Genomic DNA, 18,421 nt, shown 5'->3' with positions numbered 1-18,421 from the left:
AGGAAATAATGGAGGAAGTGGAATTTTGAGCATATAATTAAGGAATCATAATACCAAAAAGAGAAAATATGTACGCCTAGCGATGCCACTACTTTACATTAACTAAGCCGAGGTTAGGGTGGTATTCACACGGGCACATGTATCTATGAAAGCTTTAAGCTGTACAGATTCAAGAAAATTATAGTTTACACTCTGATGCCTAACACAGCATTTACAAGGGTATTTAAGAGTAAATGTAGCACCTACCTGAAGAACAGACATACGCATTACTAGAAACTCTTACGTCGAGTTTGTCGCTTTTATCACATCCGGATAAATCCATATCGGATGTCCATACAATTTTGTCTGCAGCTTCAGAAAATCTGAACAAAATTGGATTACTTCTGTTGGACTTCCATAAGCAAACTCAATTTTGCATCTAGCAGATCCTAAGAAATTAACTTATTGCAGGCACAGAACTGATGTTTTTCTTTTTTTTTTTTTATAGCCAATGTGTTATTTCTTAAACTTTTTTAATGAATGCACTTAATAGCTACATCTATCTGCTGGTCATGATTCATGCTAGCAATTACAGCAGATATTGGTCATTCTTTTGGGTTTTTTAGATGAGATTTTCAAAGCACATCTTTAGGAGGGCTGCCACATGGACCTGTATCATTTAAAGGGAGCTTGAGACCCTTAGAATTATCAGAGTAACTCTGTCCTGCGATGATTCTTCTTAAGCTTGTGTACTAAAATGCTATCTGACTGTGAACACATCTCTTTGCGTTTGAAATCTATAGTGGTAACAACATTGGTGTGGACGATGTGGTTAAATTTCCTTTGTGTCTTTCACATATTCAGCTCCAGCATCAATTTGTTTCATGGATAGGCTACTAAATGTAAAAGGAAATGACTCTCTTCTCTGCCTTTAAAAGGCACACAAACACTGGTTTGGTTTAAAGAGAAAATTCTAGTCACTTCTGTATTGTTCAGAGGTTTTCGTCTGCACTTGCTAGTCTATTAATAGTAATGGCCTGTCTAATGAATAACCAGGAATAAAGTGGAGAGAAGGCAAGACACATGTAGGTGTAGCACAGATAAGAGTGTATTGTGCTAAGAGTAACAGTCTTGCGAAGTCCAACAAATGTTATCAAAACAAATTTAATCTGTCAAATCATTCAAAGCAGCAGACGTTCAGATAAAGATTCACAACTCATAATCCACAAATAAGTCTCCTAACCCAGTCCGTGTTTCGTGGGGAGTTATATCGGGAGGGACAGAGAAATCTTAATATACACATCTGTGAAAATAAAAAACCAAAGGTAAATCAGGTAGCAGACCAAATAGGCTACAGACAACAGCATACCTGGTATGTGAAATATTCCATACTGTACATGACTGCAAAGGAGAGACATGCAATGGGGAGCTTTAAAGGGAAAAAGTTGCCAAAGGAGACTGAGAAAGTAACCAATCGCAAGCTAGTACTGTAAGATGGGGTAATCGCAGAGCGAGGCAAAAAAGAGATCAGAAAAAAGAATAACATAAGAACATGCCGTACTGGGTCAGACTAAGGGTCCATCAAGCCCAGCATCCTGTTTCCAACAGTGGCCAATCCAGGCCATAAGAACTTGGCAAGTACCCCAAAACTAAGTCTATTTCATGTTACTGTTGCTAGTAATAGCAGTGGCTATTTTCTAAGTCAACTTAATAGCAGGTAATGGACTTCTCCAAGAACTTATCCAATCTTTTTTTAAACACAGCTATACTAACTGCACTAACCACGTCCTTCGCCATCCAATAAGAGACCAGTTGTGCCTTGCTCTTCGAGTGACATAAGCAAGAGAGATGTTCAAAGATGCAGGATTCAAGTTTACAAGTAGTTTTTCCTACATAAAATAATGGGTAGGGACAATGTAGTAAGTAAACTATTCTGGAGGAGCCACAATCAGAGTGTTTGTTTATAGGTCTTATCCGTTACAGGATGGTGGAACACTGAAAGGGAATTGGAAAAGGGACAAGCAATGCATTGTTCCTTAGCATCCAGTCAGATGAATCCAGAACAAGTGGGTTATGCAGCTCTACCAGCAGATGGAGATGGAGCAAACTGACTTCACAGTATATATATACCCCTGCAGTGACATAAGCTTGCCAGTATTCTCTGTCTCCAGCAGCTGGTGGATGTGCATCTCCCTACTTGGGATTGCTTTGATTTGAAAAAAAGAGAAATAAGGAAAATAAATTCGCCCTGCCCTCCTGCAGTGATACCAAAAGGACACTCCCCCAGTGGAGAATTCCTGAGGTGATTTCCATGGTCCCTCAGATGAGTGCCTTGGTCCGGTAGCTGGATTTTCAGCCGGTGTGGACTTAGCTGTTATGTCCTCTGCCCCCACCCCTGCAACCAGAGGCCATCTCTGTACTTAGCTAAGTAAGGCTGAGCTCAGGTAAGTTTAAAAAAAATAATAAATACAGTTTATTATTTTTTTTTAAACTTACCTGAGCTCAGATAGCATGCCTGGTTGACTCACAGACTAAGAACTAGAGGGGAAGTCTCAGCAGAGACTGAGCTTCTCTGAACGTCTTTCTCCCCTAAGAGCTAGTGCAGTAGTGACAGCAGATTTTCTCTAAGTTCCCTTTCCTCACATCAGAACTCAAGCATGTCATCTCTGATACTCCTTGGCCTCCTCAGACAGCCTCAAACCTAAGCTTCGTGCAGCACTGCAACCAAACCATGATAGTCACGCAATCACTTGCAACCTTGAATCAGCCATTGTCAAAGACAGGATGTTGGGCTTGATGGGTCTGAACAGCATGAGATTTCTGCAGCTACTAAGCACATATAGCAAACCTAAAACCAGCTTTCAGAAAATGTTTTGTATACCTCAGATACTCCTAGAGTTTGGGTTTTTACCAGTCTCAGTTGTAGTAATGCTGAGTTTGTGAAAGGAGGTGGCTATCTGAGACCAATAGACTTTCTTTATGTAGTTTAGGTCTAGGATGAAATTCTCATCGCCTGTAAGGTACAGAAAGGGTTTGGTATAATGTAACTTGTGCATATTCAGATATTACCTTAATATTCAGGTGTCTGATAGGATGTTATGTATGCATAAAAGATCTTACCAGAGCCAACAATCAGGTAATAGGGGTGGGTTTAGTCTTCTGAACTCTTGGTACTGTGTAATCTGGCTTCTCAAAATGTGCAACTTATAGTTTGTTTGCTTCTTGCAATATGAGGTGATTTCTCCTAGAAGATGCTTCATCTCTGGGGTATTTAAAGATCGAAATTCAAACTTATTGGTCGCAGACAACTCCATGACTTTTAAACTTAGTAGCTGACTCATGGGATTTTTTTTTTTTATGACTGAAACAACTCTGATATAAAATTGACTCAGAACATCTGTAGCATCTGTCTAGACTAATACTTTGATCTATGTCCACAGAACTGTCATCTTGTTTACGTAGTGATACAGTCCCCTACTTGGCGCTAGTAATTTCTGTCTCCTGTTTACTGCATCCACAGCAGGGCTGCATAGTTGCTTTGCTTGCTGGCAGTTTCAGCAGAGAAATGTCCCATACAAGGAAAGCAGTTGCCACATTGGCATCCAGCTGGAGCACTGCATGTCCCATTCAAGTATTTTTTTTTTGGCTTTTTTATTTGGTTCCCTTCCTGAAACTGTTTTGTTATGCAGGTGATGACACATCTCCACGTGATTGAAGAGAGGATGAATCAAAGTCTGTCTCTACTGTACAAAGTCCCCTATGTGGCTGAGGAGATTCAGGATGAGATTGGTTAGTAACTGGACTTGCAGGAATCTGGTCTTTATAGCAGATAGCATAACTGGTATAAGCAAATGCTGGTTGTCGACAGCTTATTTATAAATAATGATGAGAACAGTCCAAACAGGTAGCAGCTGGTCAATGATAGGAACAAAGCATGCCCCTTCTGGTTTTTTTTTTTTTTTTGTTTTGGTTTTTTTTAACAATATAAAATGTCTGATATCCAAGATGTTGAGCTAATGGGTAGAGCCTCATATTCTGAAGTTTGGGTACATTTGTTTCTCACCTTGAACAAATTAAACCTTTGGCTGCTTTTCTTAATTCTTGTTGTACAATGGTGCAATGTGATAGCATATGAAGCCCAGCCTTTCATGTTTAAGTGTGTAGGAATCTGAAGGATCTGAACGCTTTTTGCCTTGCATTATTCTTCTGTAAACCAGTAAAAGTTCCAGCTGTTTTGCTTCTTGTTTCTCTGTAGATGAGTTGCTTCAGGAACAGCGCACAGACATGGACCAGTTTATATCCTCCATCTCCGACTCTCAGTTAGATGTACGGGTGAGCTCAGAAGAAAGTGAGGAGATCCCCCTTAGAGAGGGCAATCCTTTCCGTCCATTCCAGGTGAAAACTTTCCCTGCCCTCCAGGATCCTGAAGGTATGTATGACAGCGTGTGTAGAAACATTTTTATGTTTAGGACTTAATTTTTCAGAGTTTGGAGCCCAAAACTACTACCAAAAAAAAAAATACCCCCAACAATCATGAGACGAATTCTCTAATTCCTTTCATTGTATTAGAATGCAAAGGCAGCAACAGGCATTAAATATAAATATAGTATCACCACTATTTGCAAAACTGGTTGTGACAAGTTAAGAGAATATGGACAAAGTGGTCTAAAACATACTTGGGTTTCCTCTGTCACTAGTTCAGTTTATTGATCTGTAATAAGGTGATATTATATTTATGTGAATATTGAGATCTATTGATAAATATGCTCTAAAGAGCCTGCTTCATTAAGGTTTTTCTCCCATTCTCACTCTAAAAAGAAAAGGTTTAATGAATTAAGCCCAAGAGGCATTAGGTTACAGTTGATTGCCTTAGCTCTTTCCACAATGCTTTTACTACTTTGACCAGTGTGTTTTGTTTTATTTTGCTTTTTTATAGCTTTGGGGTCCAATACACTGACACTCTTGTTGCAAGTTGAATAACACTTGTCTAAATTGTGGCTCTTTCAATTTATTTCCTTATCCTGCTGCACTAGTCCAGACATATGAGTTAGTTACCCTACCAGCAGATTGAGTCTGTGAACACAAACTCTTCCAAACTCATCACCGGTAGTAGTAGTTGTAGTCCAGCATTGTGAGTTGACATTTTTCAGTGTCTCCAGCAGATGGCGTATACTGGTATGTTAAACACGGTTCTTAGGTTCCCATGGACAAGATTAGGCCTTCCTTGGTTTTAGGGAAGTCCTTGGCTCCTGGGGCTACACTTAATTTGTGATTCCAGTTGAGAAGACCATGGGTTCAGCTCCCAGGGGTTCTTTGGATGAGCAGAGCCCAAGGGGGCTCCCCGATGCCTTCAGGCTCACGTCGAATGGAGGTATGGAGGGGCACAGGAGAGCTCTACAGAAGAATCTTTGCTCTCCTTTTTCCTTTCCCCATATTTTTTTCTCCTCAGGCTCCTTGCTTTTTTTCCCTCCTCCTCTACATCCCCAACTCCATTTCCCTGGACCTCACTCCTGGAGGGTAAGCAGCATTGCCAGAACAATATAAAGCTGTTCAGGGAAGAGGGGAGTAGTACTCTCTCGTAGTGGTGTGTGTTGCTGCAGTGGCTCTGACAGCAACTCCAGGGAAGGAGGTATCAAAATGGCTGCCTGTCATGGTCAGGTAGGCATAGTGGGAAAGGTAAGGGAAAAGCTCTGGGGGGCTCAATGATTCTGCTGACCTAGTTGAGGGGGGAGCCATTAGAAGGGCTTTACTAGGTGGCTCTTAGGCAGTGTCTGTTTTAGACTCCAGGCATCAGGGTGAGTAAGCCAGTCCCAACACATCCCTGTAGGGAGTGCAGGGGCTGGCATATCATAAGCACTTTCAGCTTTTTCTATCAATCTTCCCCAGTTTCTTTGGGTACATCTTCTGTGTGTGACAGGCTCAGCCTTAGCAGAGCAGGCAATTCCTGTAGCCACAGGAAATCAAGTTCTGGCTGGAACTGCTATTTTAGATTACCTACATGGCCATGTTCATCCTCTGTGGAAGCAGAGAGCCAGAACCTCTGAACCTACAGGTTTTGGCTCCTGAGTTGGAGAGGCCACTGGATGCAGGTCACACTCTCAGCAAGTTATCTCTGAATTTATGTGAGCAACAGCTCTGGTGGGGGAATCAGCAGTGGTCCATGAGGTAGCAGCTCCGACTCCATCACTGTCTAGTGTTCTCATTTGACAGCTTTGCCCCCAAGGGCCTAAGGCTTTCCAGAGAAGCTCTGGGCTTGACACATGGGTATGCATCCCCAGTTCCCTCTTGTTTCAGTGGGGAATCTGGAAGAGGAGGTGGAATTAACATCTGACTGTAAAGATTTCTCCATAGTCACTGTTTTGAATGGAGGACCTATCCTTTCTTATCTCTCAAGTGGTAGCTTCCCTTTGAATGTCAGACTACAAAGTTGAGGAGGTTCTGGATGGAGACTGTCCTCGAAGGAGTCAGGAAGCTGGTTAAAGCTTTCCCTCTTTACAAATGGCTGAACTGCATGGTGTTAACAGAATGGGAGTCTCCTGAAGATGGGGCTTAAAGGCTATGAACAGGCTGTATCCTTTGCTGGTGGAGGATATAAGTTGCTTAGGGTCCCTTTTGGGACAAAACCACTATTCCTATCGAAGGTGGCACTGCCCTTAAGGATGCACAGGATTGGGAAATTGATTCTTTCTGAAGCAAGTCTTTTCTTTTTCGATTTTAGCAATCCAGACCTCCATTTGTTGGAGGATGTCATGACTCTGGCCCTAGTGTGCTGATCCCACCAGTTTCCTGAGAGCCTGGAGATTGCCCAGTTGGAATCTGGGGCTGTCTTTGTGGCAGATGCTTTGTATGACCTGGTGAGGAGAATATCCTGGGATCTAGCAACAGTTCCAGCATGGGGGTTACTGTGGCTGTGTAACTGGGCAGCAGATGGATGTCTAAGGCTCGGCTGACCAAGCTTCCTTTTAAGGGGAGGTTGTCTGGAGAAGATCTAGAAAAGGTGGTTAAAGATCCGGAGGAATCCAGATCACAAACTTCTAGAGGATTAGGAGCTCCTTGGACTGGTAGAGGACATGGTCACTTTTGGGAGGCTAAGCGAAATTTGAGGAGACAGTCTTTGATACAATTGAATAGGTTTCATGTAAAATGGCAATCCTTTCAGGGGTTTAGGCAGCCCAAGAATGATGCCAAGATCTTGGGAACTCTTCGATCCAGTGGTGAGGCTCAGCGGATCCTTTCCCAGGTAATTCCAGTAAGCTGCTGCCTTCTGCAGAACTACTAGGAGTAGACCCACATCACATCAAACCAGTGGGTTCTCAATATTCAGAATGTTTATTCCCACGGTTTTGCCAAGCTACTCTGATACCTTTATAATCTTCCATTTCGAGCCACCCAGTAAGGGCTGCTCTGGAGAGGTTTCAGCATTTGAAAGTGGTTCTTGTCAGTTGTGGTGCAGGGACAAGACTGCTATTCCATTTACTTCATAATCCTGAAGGATAAATCTTTTCATCCAATTCTCGACCTCCAGAGGCTCAACCATTGTCTGTGGATCCTGTTTCCATATGAAGACACCTCGTTCCGTCATTGTAGCAATCAAGCAGGAGGAGTTTTTCTCCCTGGATCTTTTGGAGGCTTATTTTCACAACCCCATCAGGGAAAAATCATCATAGTTCCTTTGATTTTTGAATTCTAGGGAAACATTTTAAGTTCAGAGCTCTCCCTTTTGGGCTTGCTAGGGTGCCAATGAACTTTACCAAGATGATGGTGGTAGTTGCAGCTTTCTTGCATAGAGAAGGTATCCTGGTTCATCCATACCTGGATGACTGGATAATAAGTGCCAAGTCATTTCAGGAGGATTAGGCAGACTCAGTCAAGGGAGTTCACAATTTGTAAAGTCTAGGTTGGATGATGAATTATGCAAAGAGCCATTTGTCACCTTCCTAATCTCTGGAGTATTTAGGAGCTTGATTTGTCATCAAGGTTGGCAGTATTTTTAATTTGGCAAGAATAGCCAAGTTTCTGGTGCATGTGCAGGCATTTTAGCCTCAGTTTCCCAGGGTGTTGAATTAGCTTCAGCTTCTTGGGTTGATGGCAGCCATATTAAAGCAGGATTACAAGATGCAGCTTCTCTTGCTTTCTGTGAGGGAGAAACTGTTGTGGTAGCCAGTTCTGGGCAATCTGTCAAAGGAATAGCCTGAGAGCCTCTCAATTGGATATTGGTCATATCAGATGTCAGCCTAGTAGGCTGTGGGGGGCCCACTGTTGTGGTCAAGTGGCCCCAGGAGCTATGGTCCAAGAGACAGCTTGGTCAAGTAACAGGTTGGAGACCAGGGCTATCTGACTGGTTTGGTGCAATTTCATCCATTGCTGAAGGAAGCAGCAATCTGGATGCTCTCAAATAATCTCATGGCAGAGGTATATATGAATAGATAGGGAAGGACTCAGAATACAAGGGTAACCCAAGAGGCAAGTCTATTGTTCAGTTGGACAAAATGGCACATTCAGTAGCTCACGTTGGTAGGGTATGTATGTATTTATTTATTTATTTATTGGTTTTTATAGTAGAAAATGTTCAAGCTAACTTCCTCAGCAGTAACATGTTGGATCCCAGAGAGTGGGACCTCAGGCAAGAAGCTTTTCAATTGATAGACCAAGGAGGATTTCCTCACATGAATATCATGGCAACTCGCAGGTACACTTGTAAGAAATATCTTGAGTGGGACCTGCAGTATGTAAGAATATCTGGTATGGATATCTTACAAGTAAGAGAATTTAATCTGATAACATTGATATGAATTAGTTTAAGGGAAGAGTCGCTTACATATTTAAGGTACTCTGTTTAATGCAGCAGCGAAAGTATTTATTTGTTTAAATCATTTGTGTATTGCTTAACAAATATCTTCCTAAGTGATTTACAACATAAAATTATGCAAATAGTCAAACAATATAACAATAAAAAATTACTAAAAAATATTCTCATCAAACAAGTTTTTAACACTTTTTTCTAAATTTAAGCAATTCTGTTTCTTCTCTCAAAAATGGGGGTAAATCATTCCAAAATTTGGGGATCATTCCTGAAAAAGAATACAAGGTTTAATAAAGTACAAATTATTTATTTTCTTTGTTTTGATTTGTTTGTTGCATAGCATAAATCGCTGTAATGAAAGATAAACACAACTTATGTGTTATCTCTAAATCAACTTTGCACTTAGTAATTACACAATTGCCAAACTAATAAACCCAACTGAAAGGTAATTTAAACCAGTGTTCTTACCTTTAAAACCAGTCCAGTTTACTCCTGTAGAAGTCCAGGAATCTGTCTCAATACCATGGTTAAATCCAGCAAACCCTGTATGGCGGAGATGGTTAGAACCCAAAGATCTCAGATGTATCGGCAAAAACAGGGTAAATATTTACTAGCTTGCCAAAGTCAAGGAATAGTTGACAAAACAGCTGATTCCATGATATGGAGCAGGTTAGGCTGAGTATAAAACTCAGCCTTAGCTTGCAGGTTCACTGCAGCAGTTAGTTCTGGAAGCCAAGCTCTCTTAGAGCTCTGGGGTAATCCATGACTGAAAACCACAAACTATTTGAGTCCTTTTCTCTGATCAAAACCTCATTGCATATTCAGTTCCATAGGATCCAGCTTTAGTCTTGATTGGATGAGACCACCTTCTGTAGACACAGGATTGGACTGCGAATGATGTCTGAGTCCAGATGCATATGAATATTCTCAAAGTTTGAGTCCATCAGCAGACATGTGCTGGAACACTACCCATTTCATACTTGGCCTCATGGCTGGATACAAAGTTTTCACCAAGGATATGATCACAGTTCTTGTCCAAGTTTTTCTTCTCACAATGTGAAATGCTGACAAATGTCTAATATGGAAGAACAATCCTAGCTGCTTCTCTTCTGTGTGTAGTAGTTTCATTTGAAGTTGCCAAGATCATCACGTGGCTGAAAACTCAATCTTTGTATTGCTTAGGCTTGTACTTTTGGTTCAGTCTGTGTGCACAGCAGCAGGCCTCAAGTTCAATGATGCACATCCTTGTTTAGAGTCACTGGCTTTTATCCTATACACCAAGGCCAACAAGTTGTTAAGCTGCAGAAAAGAATGGGGTTCTAGTGGAAATGCTAATTCAGTCTTGAGCAAAGGACAAGCTGCCTTGTGTTTGTGTGTTCTTCCTGGCCACGATAAGGACAGAGGATCACCAGTGGACATATTCTGTTGGCTTTGAAATGGCCAGGAAAGTATGAGGATCTAGTGTGATTGATAATAGACATTCAACTCAGACTTCTCTCAGGTCATAGTCTGCTACACCAATGGCCAGTTATGGAGGCTGTTACTCCAGAGGATGTTTGTAAGGCAGCCAATTGGTCATGTCTGCATTTGTACACTATGTATTACAAATTGGATGTACATGCTAAGAGATGTGGCTTCTGGGGCAAGCATTCTCAGAGCAACCCTGTCTTATTCCCATCTGCATTAGGGTCTAGACTAGTGTAGCAGGATGGTAAGGAAGGAAACATTCATTTTTTGTTCATTTCCTTTCTTTGAATCTTGCTCTACCAGTCCAGAACCTGCTGGAAGATCGGGCCTGCAGCTTGTTTTTGCTCTTGTAGAGAGTCTTTGGGTGTTAAATCATTGTTTCTCCTTGTTAAGAGAACCCAAGAAGTATCTGAAGCTTTATATCTTGCTTGAATTAGGATAGTGGGTGTTTTTCTTGAAGGGTTCTCTCATGTGGTATTGGCTTAAAGAAAGCTTTGTCAGTGTTCCAATAATGGGTTGGTCTAATTCCTCCACTGCTTTGTCAAAAGTATACTGGCAACTCACTATGCCTGTACCACTACTAATGCCAGTGACTCACTGGAAAAATTGTTTTCTATATCCATCTGCTGGCAGGGTGGCATAAACTCGCATGTCTGGACTAATGTAGTAAGATTCAAGGAAAGGAAATAGACAGATAAGACTAAATTTCTCCTAATGCCCTGAGAAAATAACAGCAAATAACTTGAGGTACAAGGCTAAAAACATAAAGTTTTTTATTTAAACCTCCTTTTCTCTATTTTCTATTTTATTTTTTGTTTTCCCTTTTCCTCCTGCTAGACATGCAGTCGGATTTACACCTTCCAGTGAGAAAAGGTTGGTTTTTACACTGCTGCATCTGTGAACGTCCTGTCATTTCCACCCCCATATGTACCTCTTCTCTGTAGCTTTGTTTCAGTCTCATGCTGTTCATCCCCTGTTTTCACTTAAACATGAGCCCTAATAAGTTCACTGGAGAATGAGCTGCTTCAGCTGCTTGACCAATTCTTTCTCCTGATTAGTCAAGACTTAGTTTTCACTGACCAGTTTCTTTGTGGTGATTGAGTTAGAGATCAGAAACTAATTTTGCTGCTCTGAGACTTCTAAAGTTCTCTGCTGCAGCAATCCTGCAATATACCAGGAAATCACTTAATGAATCTTGTCCATTTTTCCACTAGGTTTCTCTAAAATGCTGCTTTGTTCTGCTCTGTATAGTAAGTTCACTATATACAGACGCTTGAGTTCCATGTAACTTGTGGGAACTTGTTGCTACAAAATAGATCAGAACAATAATATCAGAAACAAATGGAGCTGTGCAAGCTAGTTCTAATACTTTTTTTTCTAGGACCAACAAAAACATGCAGTGTATGAGCTTTTGAGACCTCCATATCCATTCTCCATATGCTGGTTAAATGAGAGACAAGGTTGTTAACAGTCAAAGAATAGTATGCTGTTTAGCACAGTCATCCTCAGGCCTGGATCTTAATATCTGGTTGTTCATAGAACTGGTGAATGGTACAGTAATTTGCTTACTAATATGTTTAATAGAAGGGACCAAAATCATTAGTGGCAGATATTTTATCCTTGTCAGTATGTAATTAGTGGGCCCCTCCTGTGCAAGAGGAGGAGGCAAGAGGGGGTTGGTACTGCAGGTTGAGTGAGATAAATTAAATTTGTGAGTATGGATAGCAGCTTTAAAGTGCTAGAAGGCTAGTGAATAAGGTTAGGAGTGAGATGCTTTAGCAGGTGTGTGCGGAACTTTGTGCAACTATCTGTTCGTTGTGTAGCTCTGGCCAGTGTTAATCCTCTGCTTCCACAAGCATTAATGCTTGCCAACATTTAGAACAGGTGACCATACAGTGCATGATCAGACCCACAGTCTGGGGAATACTGCATCTAACTATGTTAAGTTCCAGTGGGCCTAATTCTGTTATAAAGGGCGGCACTGCCTCATTACAGTCTACTTCTTCATTTCAGCAGATGTCATTGGAAGGCTGTAGGAATCAGTGACTTTCACAGTGACAGAGCCTTGTGAAAGAAGTTTAGGATGCAGATGAATGATGCAGCTCTGTTAGGACCTAGAATCTGAAGAGAAGCTAGTGCCCACAGGATAAAACATTTCTTTAAATCCTCACTCATGCCAACTCATTTCTATAGCAGCAGAATTCTTATAACTAAAATATTTGTACTCTCTGACCGAGCAAGAAGAGGGAAGTAGACTAAAGTGTACTAGGGGAACTGCACGTTAGTAGTGGAGCCAGTTCTACAAGTTCAAATATCAAGAAGGCTGCAGTGAGAGTGAAACCCTCTTTCTTCTCAGCACAAGGCCTTAAAAATATGGCAATCATAAACTCTCACCAGGCATTTATCGCCTTGGGTATGCGATGTGTGTTCTGTTCGTTCTTAAATGTGACATACTCTTGTAGCAGCAGTAACAGCTTCTTCTGGAAAATTCAAGGTTTAGTTTGATTTCTGCCTGCATCTTTTTATCTGCAATTGAATAGAAAGAAGAGGGCCACTAACTAAGGCATACAGAGATACATGAATTTGTCTCATGTCAGAGGCTGTATTGTTTGTACATGTAAATGTCAAGGTAGTGGCTTCTGCTATTGATATGAAACATAGATAAATGTCTCAGGACTATGCCACAGGCATCATCTATATCAAGGTGTTTCATTCACTAAAGTTTCTTCCACTGCACCAGGAACTCCACATTCATACTGGGGCATCGCAGGCTGGAATTGCTGATGTCTTGTTTTTATAGATTGACTAGAATATCTGTTCATTTTTGTTTCTCTTACCAGACTTGCTGTCAGTTCGTGCATGCAATTATGCATGCATTTAACACAGCAAGGTACAGGTCAAATCAAGAGAGTCAAGGGGAGTAGGGTCTCTTTTATACTCTGATCCTTTTGGTGATTTTTTGAAATGCTGAGGAAGGAGGAAAGCAGGGGCCAGAGTTCCCAGAGGAGTAGCAGTGTCTGTGATTCAGTATTTCTAGGAAGCTGGTAACCCTGCCACACTTGCAGGAACTCTACCGCCTGTCTCCCATGTTTCCCAAGCATTTGCTCCTGGAGAAGTGGGGGATGGGTGAATGATTGATAGGGGTCTGTGTGTGGCAAACTCTCTACTGGCCTAGTGCAAGGGTATCAGGTGAACCTTAGAGCCTTGCGCCCCACTCCTTCTCGGCCCTCATCATACACAATAAAAAAGTTTGCATTTATAATAACATTCGAAGTATAGTTTTCTGACATAATAATATCATCACAACATGCATATTATTTTTACATGCACTACTGTGGTGCCATCCAGAAAGCTCTACAAAACAGCAAAATAAGCACTTTGCATGCATATGGAATTAGGCCTATGGTAATGCATGTTAGGTGTGGGCTTTGCCTCCAGAAAGCCATAAGTAAACTGAATTACGATTACACTAGTATACCTCCCATGCTAAGAGAGAACACTAACTGCCATCACTGATACAGTAAAAACCTTAACTATGAAAAGGCAACACTGTAGATATTATACCAGGTCCTAAAAACCAATACCTCCTATTAGGAAAATGGAAAAAGCCAGCCTAATGGCTCTATAAACCCAGGGGTTTCCTCCTCTGCTACAGATAAAGATCCTAAAATATAAACCACACTAGTAGGATAAGTCACCTCAGTTACACATGCAGACCACATACAAATCCTCACTAGATACAGAATAAAAAGACTGTACAGTATAAACGTAGACAAAAACTGAAAACCACAACAAGCTGTACTGTATGCAGTGCAACAATGGAAAAACAAATGCCATTCCTCAAAACAATAAAATCAAGAAATATGAAACAATCATAATAAAACCATACTAAGAAAAAATATTTCAAAACAGCTGATGAATAGTGTAACAACCAATAATTAATCTCATAAATTATGACATTTTTCCCAAACATTAATATTTCCAAATAGCAGACATATGAAATAGTACCTAATAAACCTTAATAAGAATAAAAAATAATCCATACCTGGGAACTTTTGGTTTCCAGTCATCCTGGAATTCCTGTGGATTAGTGGGAGAGGGAGATATGGTGGCAGGAAGGGGGAACTTTCTTTTCCCTCACTCATGTATACAGATGCTCTCACACAAACACAGGTTCTCACTCTCCACGTATGCTCACACACACAGAGGCTCTTGCTTACTCATATTCGCACACATGCTCTTCAAACGCATACCCACTCCTCCTACCTCACTCCCACATTTTCAGGCTGTTGGCAGCTGAGCTCAGCAGTCAGCTGTAACCTCATTTTCTTTTGCTGCTGCTAAGCCTAGCAGCAGCAGAAGATGGGTGGGTCCTTCATTGTTTCTCTGCCACTGGCTAGTTGAGCTCCACCGGAGGCCCTTGGGTCATGTGCTTTTCAGCTGCCAGCAGGTTGGGCTCTGCTGACGGCACACGAGGCCTTTGCTTGTTCTTCAGCTGCCAGAGGGTTAGGTTCTGTCAGTGGCCGCTGGGCCTTTTCTTTTCTTTGCCGCTAGTTAGGTTGGGCTCTGCCAGTGGCCCACCGGGCCTTTGCTTATTTTTAGGCCGCTGAGCTGCCTCTTTTCTTCACTGTCGGGCAGATTGGGTTCCACCGGCAGCCCACTGGTCCTTTTGTTTTGGTGGCAGGGTGAGGCGGCCACTAGAAGAGTTTTGGGGAGGGGGGGGGGGCAGTTTTGCCGCCTCCAAATTTTGCCACCTGAAGCGGCTGCCTCACTCTGCCTCATTATAGAACTACCCCTGGCCCTACAAAATAAGTAAAGGAAAACCAGCATAATGAAAATCCCAAACAAAAACAGGTTCTGCTAAAAAAATCATTATTCCATGGCACAATAAAAATGTATTGTCGTGCCTAATCTTTTAAAAGGTTTTTCCACCCTTGCTCTTATTATTTTACATTATTCACAATGCGCAATTGCTAACTTGCACTAGATTGTATATTGCCCAGGACTGGCATGTGCCTTTTGCAATGGCATTCCAAATTTTGAAAGAAAATTGCACAGAATGGGTAAATGATGGTAAATGAGACCAATATGAAAATTGTTTGCTATCTGGTTTGCAGGTGAACCTATACTTAAGTGAGATTAACTGTGCCTAGGTATCTGTGGGAAATCTGTTGAAGCCGGGGATAGATTATTATAGCTATAAGGGTCTGTGCCTGAAATGTCCTTGTCAGCTGGATTGCAGGCGGCAGCAGAGGAGGAAGCCTCTGGGTTTATAGAGCCATTAGTCACAAAGAGCCTGATTTACTAAGCTGTTTCTTCCAATAGACTAAGAGTGGGAGAAAATCCTTAGTAAATCCAGATCTTAAGGGGTCAATAACCAAGCTTCCCACATTGATGCAAACTCTGTGGGTACTTTTTACCTGTGGAGTTTGCACCAATCAAAGCAGAGATTTGCACCTGCTTTTTTCTGTGGGCACTTTCCTAGTCAGAACGAAGTATGTTGTGGCCTTCCCCCAACCTCTAACACCACCTGCTGGAATGTTTTTAAATAATGCAGGTAAAATTGCATGCATTGTAGAATAATGCACATAATTTTCCCTGCATTGGTGGTGGGCAGTTTTCATTTCTTTAGTTAAAACTGTTTTTCCTATGTAAATGGGTTTTGAATACTGCCCCGTTAGACTTCCAGAAATTCCTCTGACCTGGAGAGAGCTCACAGGTATTGAAAAATCTATGAAAATCTGCAGCTCTTCCTGCTGTGACATGGATTTTATTCTACCACCAATCTTACATTTCCTTATATTCTTGAAAAGCCCAGTTTACTTAGAGAAGGTTGGATTTTTGTATTTTTAATAAAATGCTATTAAATTGGGCAGTGGTTCTTATTTATTACTTTAAAATGTCAATAAAAGTCTTGCACAGTATATGGAGGCTATTGCATTATTAGACTTAGGATGTTTTGGTTTTTTTTTTAATAAAGAGGGAGATTGCCTTCTAACCCATCTCTAATCTCTCCCTTTTTTTTTTTTTAATTCATACACAGGGTCTGGCATGGCAAATCTGGATGGACTGATAGGTGCTGAAGAGAAGGTGATTAACAGCAAGAACAAGGTGAACGAGAAAGCGGTAAGCAACTGATTTCATGAGGAAACTGGTTTGTGGTGGTGGTTCTTTCCTTGTCTTTCCCCTTTTGTAGGCTGAATAATATGGTATGGACTGTAGCTCTGTACTCTCAAAATACTAATGCATTTGGCAGAAGATAGGCACCAGACAGTAAAAGGATTAAAACAGTTGTGTGCTTGCCCCTCTTTGCGAGTTCAGTTTAAGCTTTCAGTGTGACGAATGATTTCGAACAGAGAATTTAAACAGACGGAAGCCGATGGAGGTGTGGTAATTACTTTTGTGTTTGGGGTACTGAGGGTGTGGGCTTAGTTAATAAGCTATTACGGAGTTAAGCTGACTGGTCCAGGAGCGGTTTCTGCTTTGTTGAACTGGTCAGACAGTTGAAGGCCTTAGTTGACCTTGCTGAATTTTCTAGCCTCCCTGATCTTGACTCTTTCCCTTTGTGCTTTGCTGCTGGTTTCTTTGCATAAAATGCCTTCGTGACTGTTTTCAGGTAATTGATGAAACCCTTGATGTGAAGGAAATGATTTTCAATGCAGAGAGAGTCAGTGGACTGGTGGAGGAGCCGGTATGTATGTAGCCATCAAAAAGGGCATTGGTTGTTTTGGTCATTGTTCTGTGTTCCCTTAATTGAGAGAGGCCATTAAAATACTATGGGTACTGTGATCTGTTAAGAACATGCAGCACTGGGTGGTAAAGTAGTGAAATGGAGGAAGTTGTTCTCTCCAGTAGCTTTTTTTTCACCAGTGAGACCAATTTGTTCCGTTTTTTATCAATTCTGTTGTTTTTTTTAAAGCGTGTTGTGGGAAAGCAGCTCTAACATGAACTGCATTTAGCATTGACTGGGCAGTAAATATGACACTCAATCAAATTAAATTTTAACCTTGTGTAACCTAGAAATTCTTGATGTGCATATGAGTCACAAGAGGGTTGTGTATATGTTGCTAACCACTGAAGGAGAGTGTATATATGAGGGATAGCAACTATTAGTGCCAGCTGTTTGGGGAAAATACTTTTCTTCACAAATCTCACTTTTCTTTGGTATTCTGTGTGCCTGCTTAGATCTCAGGTCATCTGTATTCTGTTTAAAAAAAAATAAATTTACCCATGTGCTGTACAACAAAAATAACTTATGAAGTAAGTTATTTAAATCCTACAGAACCCATTAGACAAACTCATTCCATACTAATATTTGGCAGATAAGGAGCTCTTGGTCCATCCAGCTTAACCTAATGCCTCCACCAGCTGTCACCATAGGCCCTAAACCAGTACAGCCACCATTTCTGTTATAGGCATTCCTGAATTTTGTTACTGTTTTGGGTATTCTCACAGGACAAGCAAGGATGGTAGTCCTCACATATGGGTGATATCATCAGGATGGATCCCAATCATGGAACACTTTTCAAAGTTTCCAGAACTTTGACTGGCACCTACTGGGCATGCCCAGCATAGCACCTACCCTGCAGCCAGCAGGGGTCCCCCTTCAGTCTTTTTTCCGCACAGCAGTAGCCAAGCAGGTTAAGGAGCTCTTCAGAGATTCCTGATAAGAATTTTCCTCACCGAACTTTGAAAAATTTCAAAATCATTTACCCTACAGGGGTCCCCTTATCGATTTCTTTGCTCTGCGGTCGAACGGTAAGTTTTTTGCCCGCTTGCGGTCAATTCCTGTCGAGTTTTTTTTTCCATCATGGCCTTCCGGCCATCGACCGTACCGCAACTAAATTTTGTCGAAGCCATGGCTTTCCAACGGTGCCCCAACTGCACTAGAACAATGTCTATCACTGACCCTCACACGGTCTGGGTAATGTGCTTAGGGTCCAGCCACGATGTCCTTACTTGCACCAAATGTGCTCAAATGACACCAAAAGGTCGTAAGGCTCGACTCGATAGGATGGGTCTTCTCTTTCGGCCAAAAACCCAGACTCCATCGATTGCGTCGACCGTCATCTGAACCAGTGCCATCTACTTTGCGCCAGCACCGTGAATCTGCTGCTGTCCGACCAGCCTTGATGACTCCACAGGTGTCGACACCCCTCTGTTCCTCCTCTG

General features: G+C 41.6%; 1 protein-coding gene across 7 annotated transcripts in view; it reads left to right on the top strand.

Moving 5' to 3' along the window:
• The window catches only part of APLP2 (amyloid beta precursor like protein 2), a 171,398-nt gene that overhangs the window by 139,856 nt on the left and 13,121 nt on the right, over positions 1 to 18,421 (top strand). For 2 of the 7 annotated variants that reach the window (XM_029573898.1, XM_029573894.1), the window contains 5 exons: positions 3,669 to 3,768; positions 4,235 to 4,408; positions 11,087 to 11,122; positions 16,293 to 16,375; positions 16,866 to 16,940. In XM_029573898.1, the coding sequence (XP_029429758.1) occupies positions 3,669 to 3,768; positions 4,235 to 4,408; positions 11,087 to 11,122; positions 16,293 to 16,375; positions 16,866 to 16,940 (468 nt within the window). The remainder of the gene's footprint in view (positions 1 to 3,668; positions 3,769 to 4,234; positions 4,409 to 11,086; positions 11,123 to 16,292; positions 16,376 to 16,865; positions 16,941 to 18,421) is intronic. The other 5 variants (XM_029573900.1, XM_029573896.1, XM_029573899.1 and 2 more) reach the window with 3 other exon arrangements.

The sequence above is a fragment of the Rhinatrema bivittatum genome, chromosome 12 (genome assembly GCF_901001135.1).
Source record: "Rhinatrema bivittatum chromosome 12, aRhiBiv1.1, whole genome shotgun sequence".
Taxonomy (NCBI): Eukaryota; Metazoa; Chordata; class Amphibia; order Gymnophiona; family Rhinatrematidae; genus Rhinatrema; species Rhinatrema bivittatum.
This window is presented reverse-complemented; position numbering and strand designations above follow the sequence as displayed.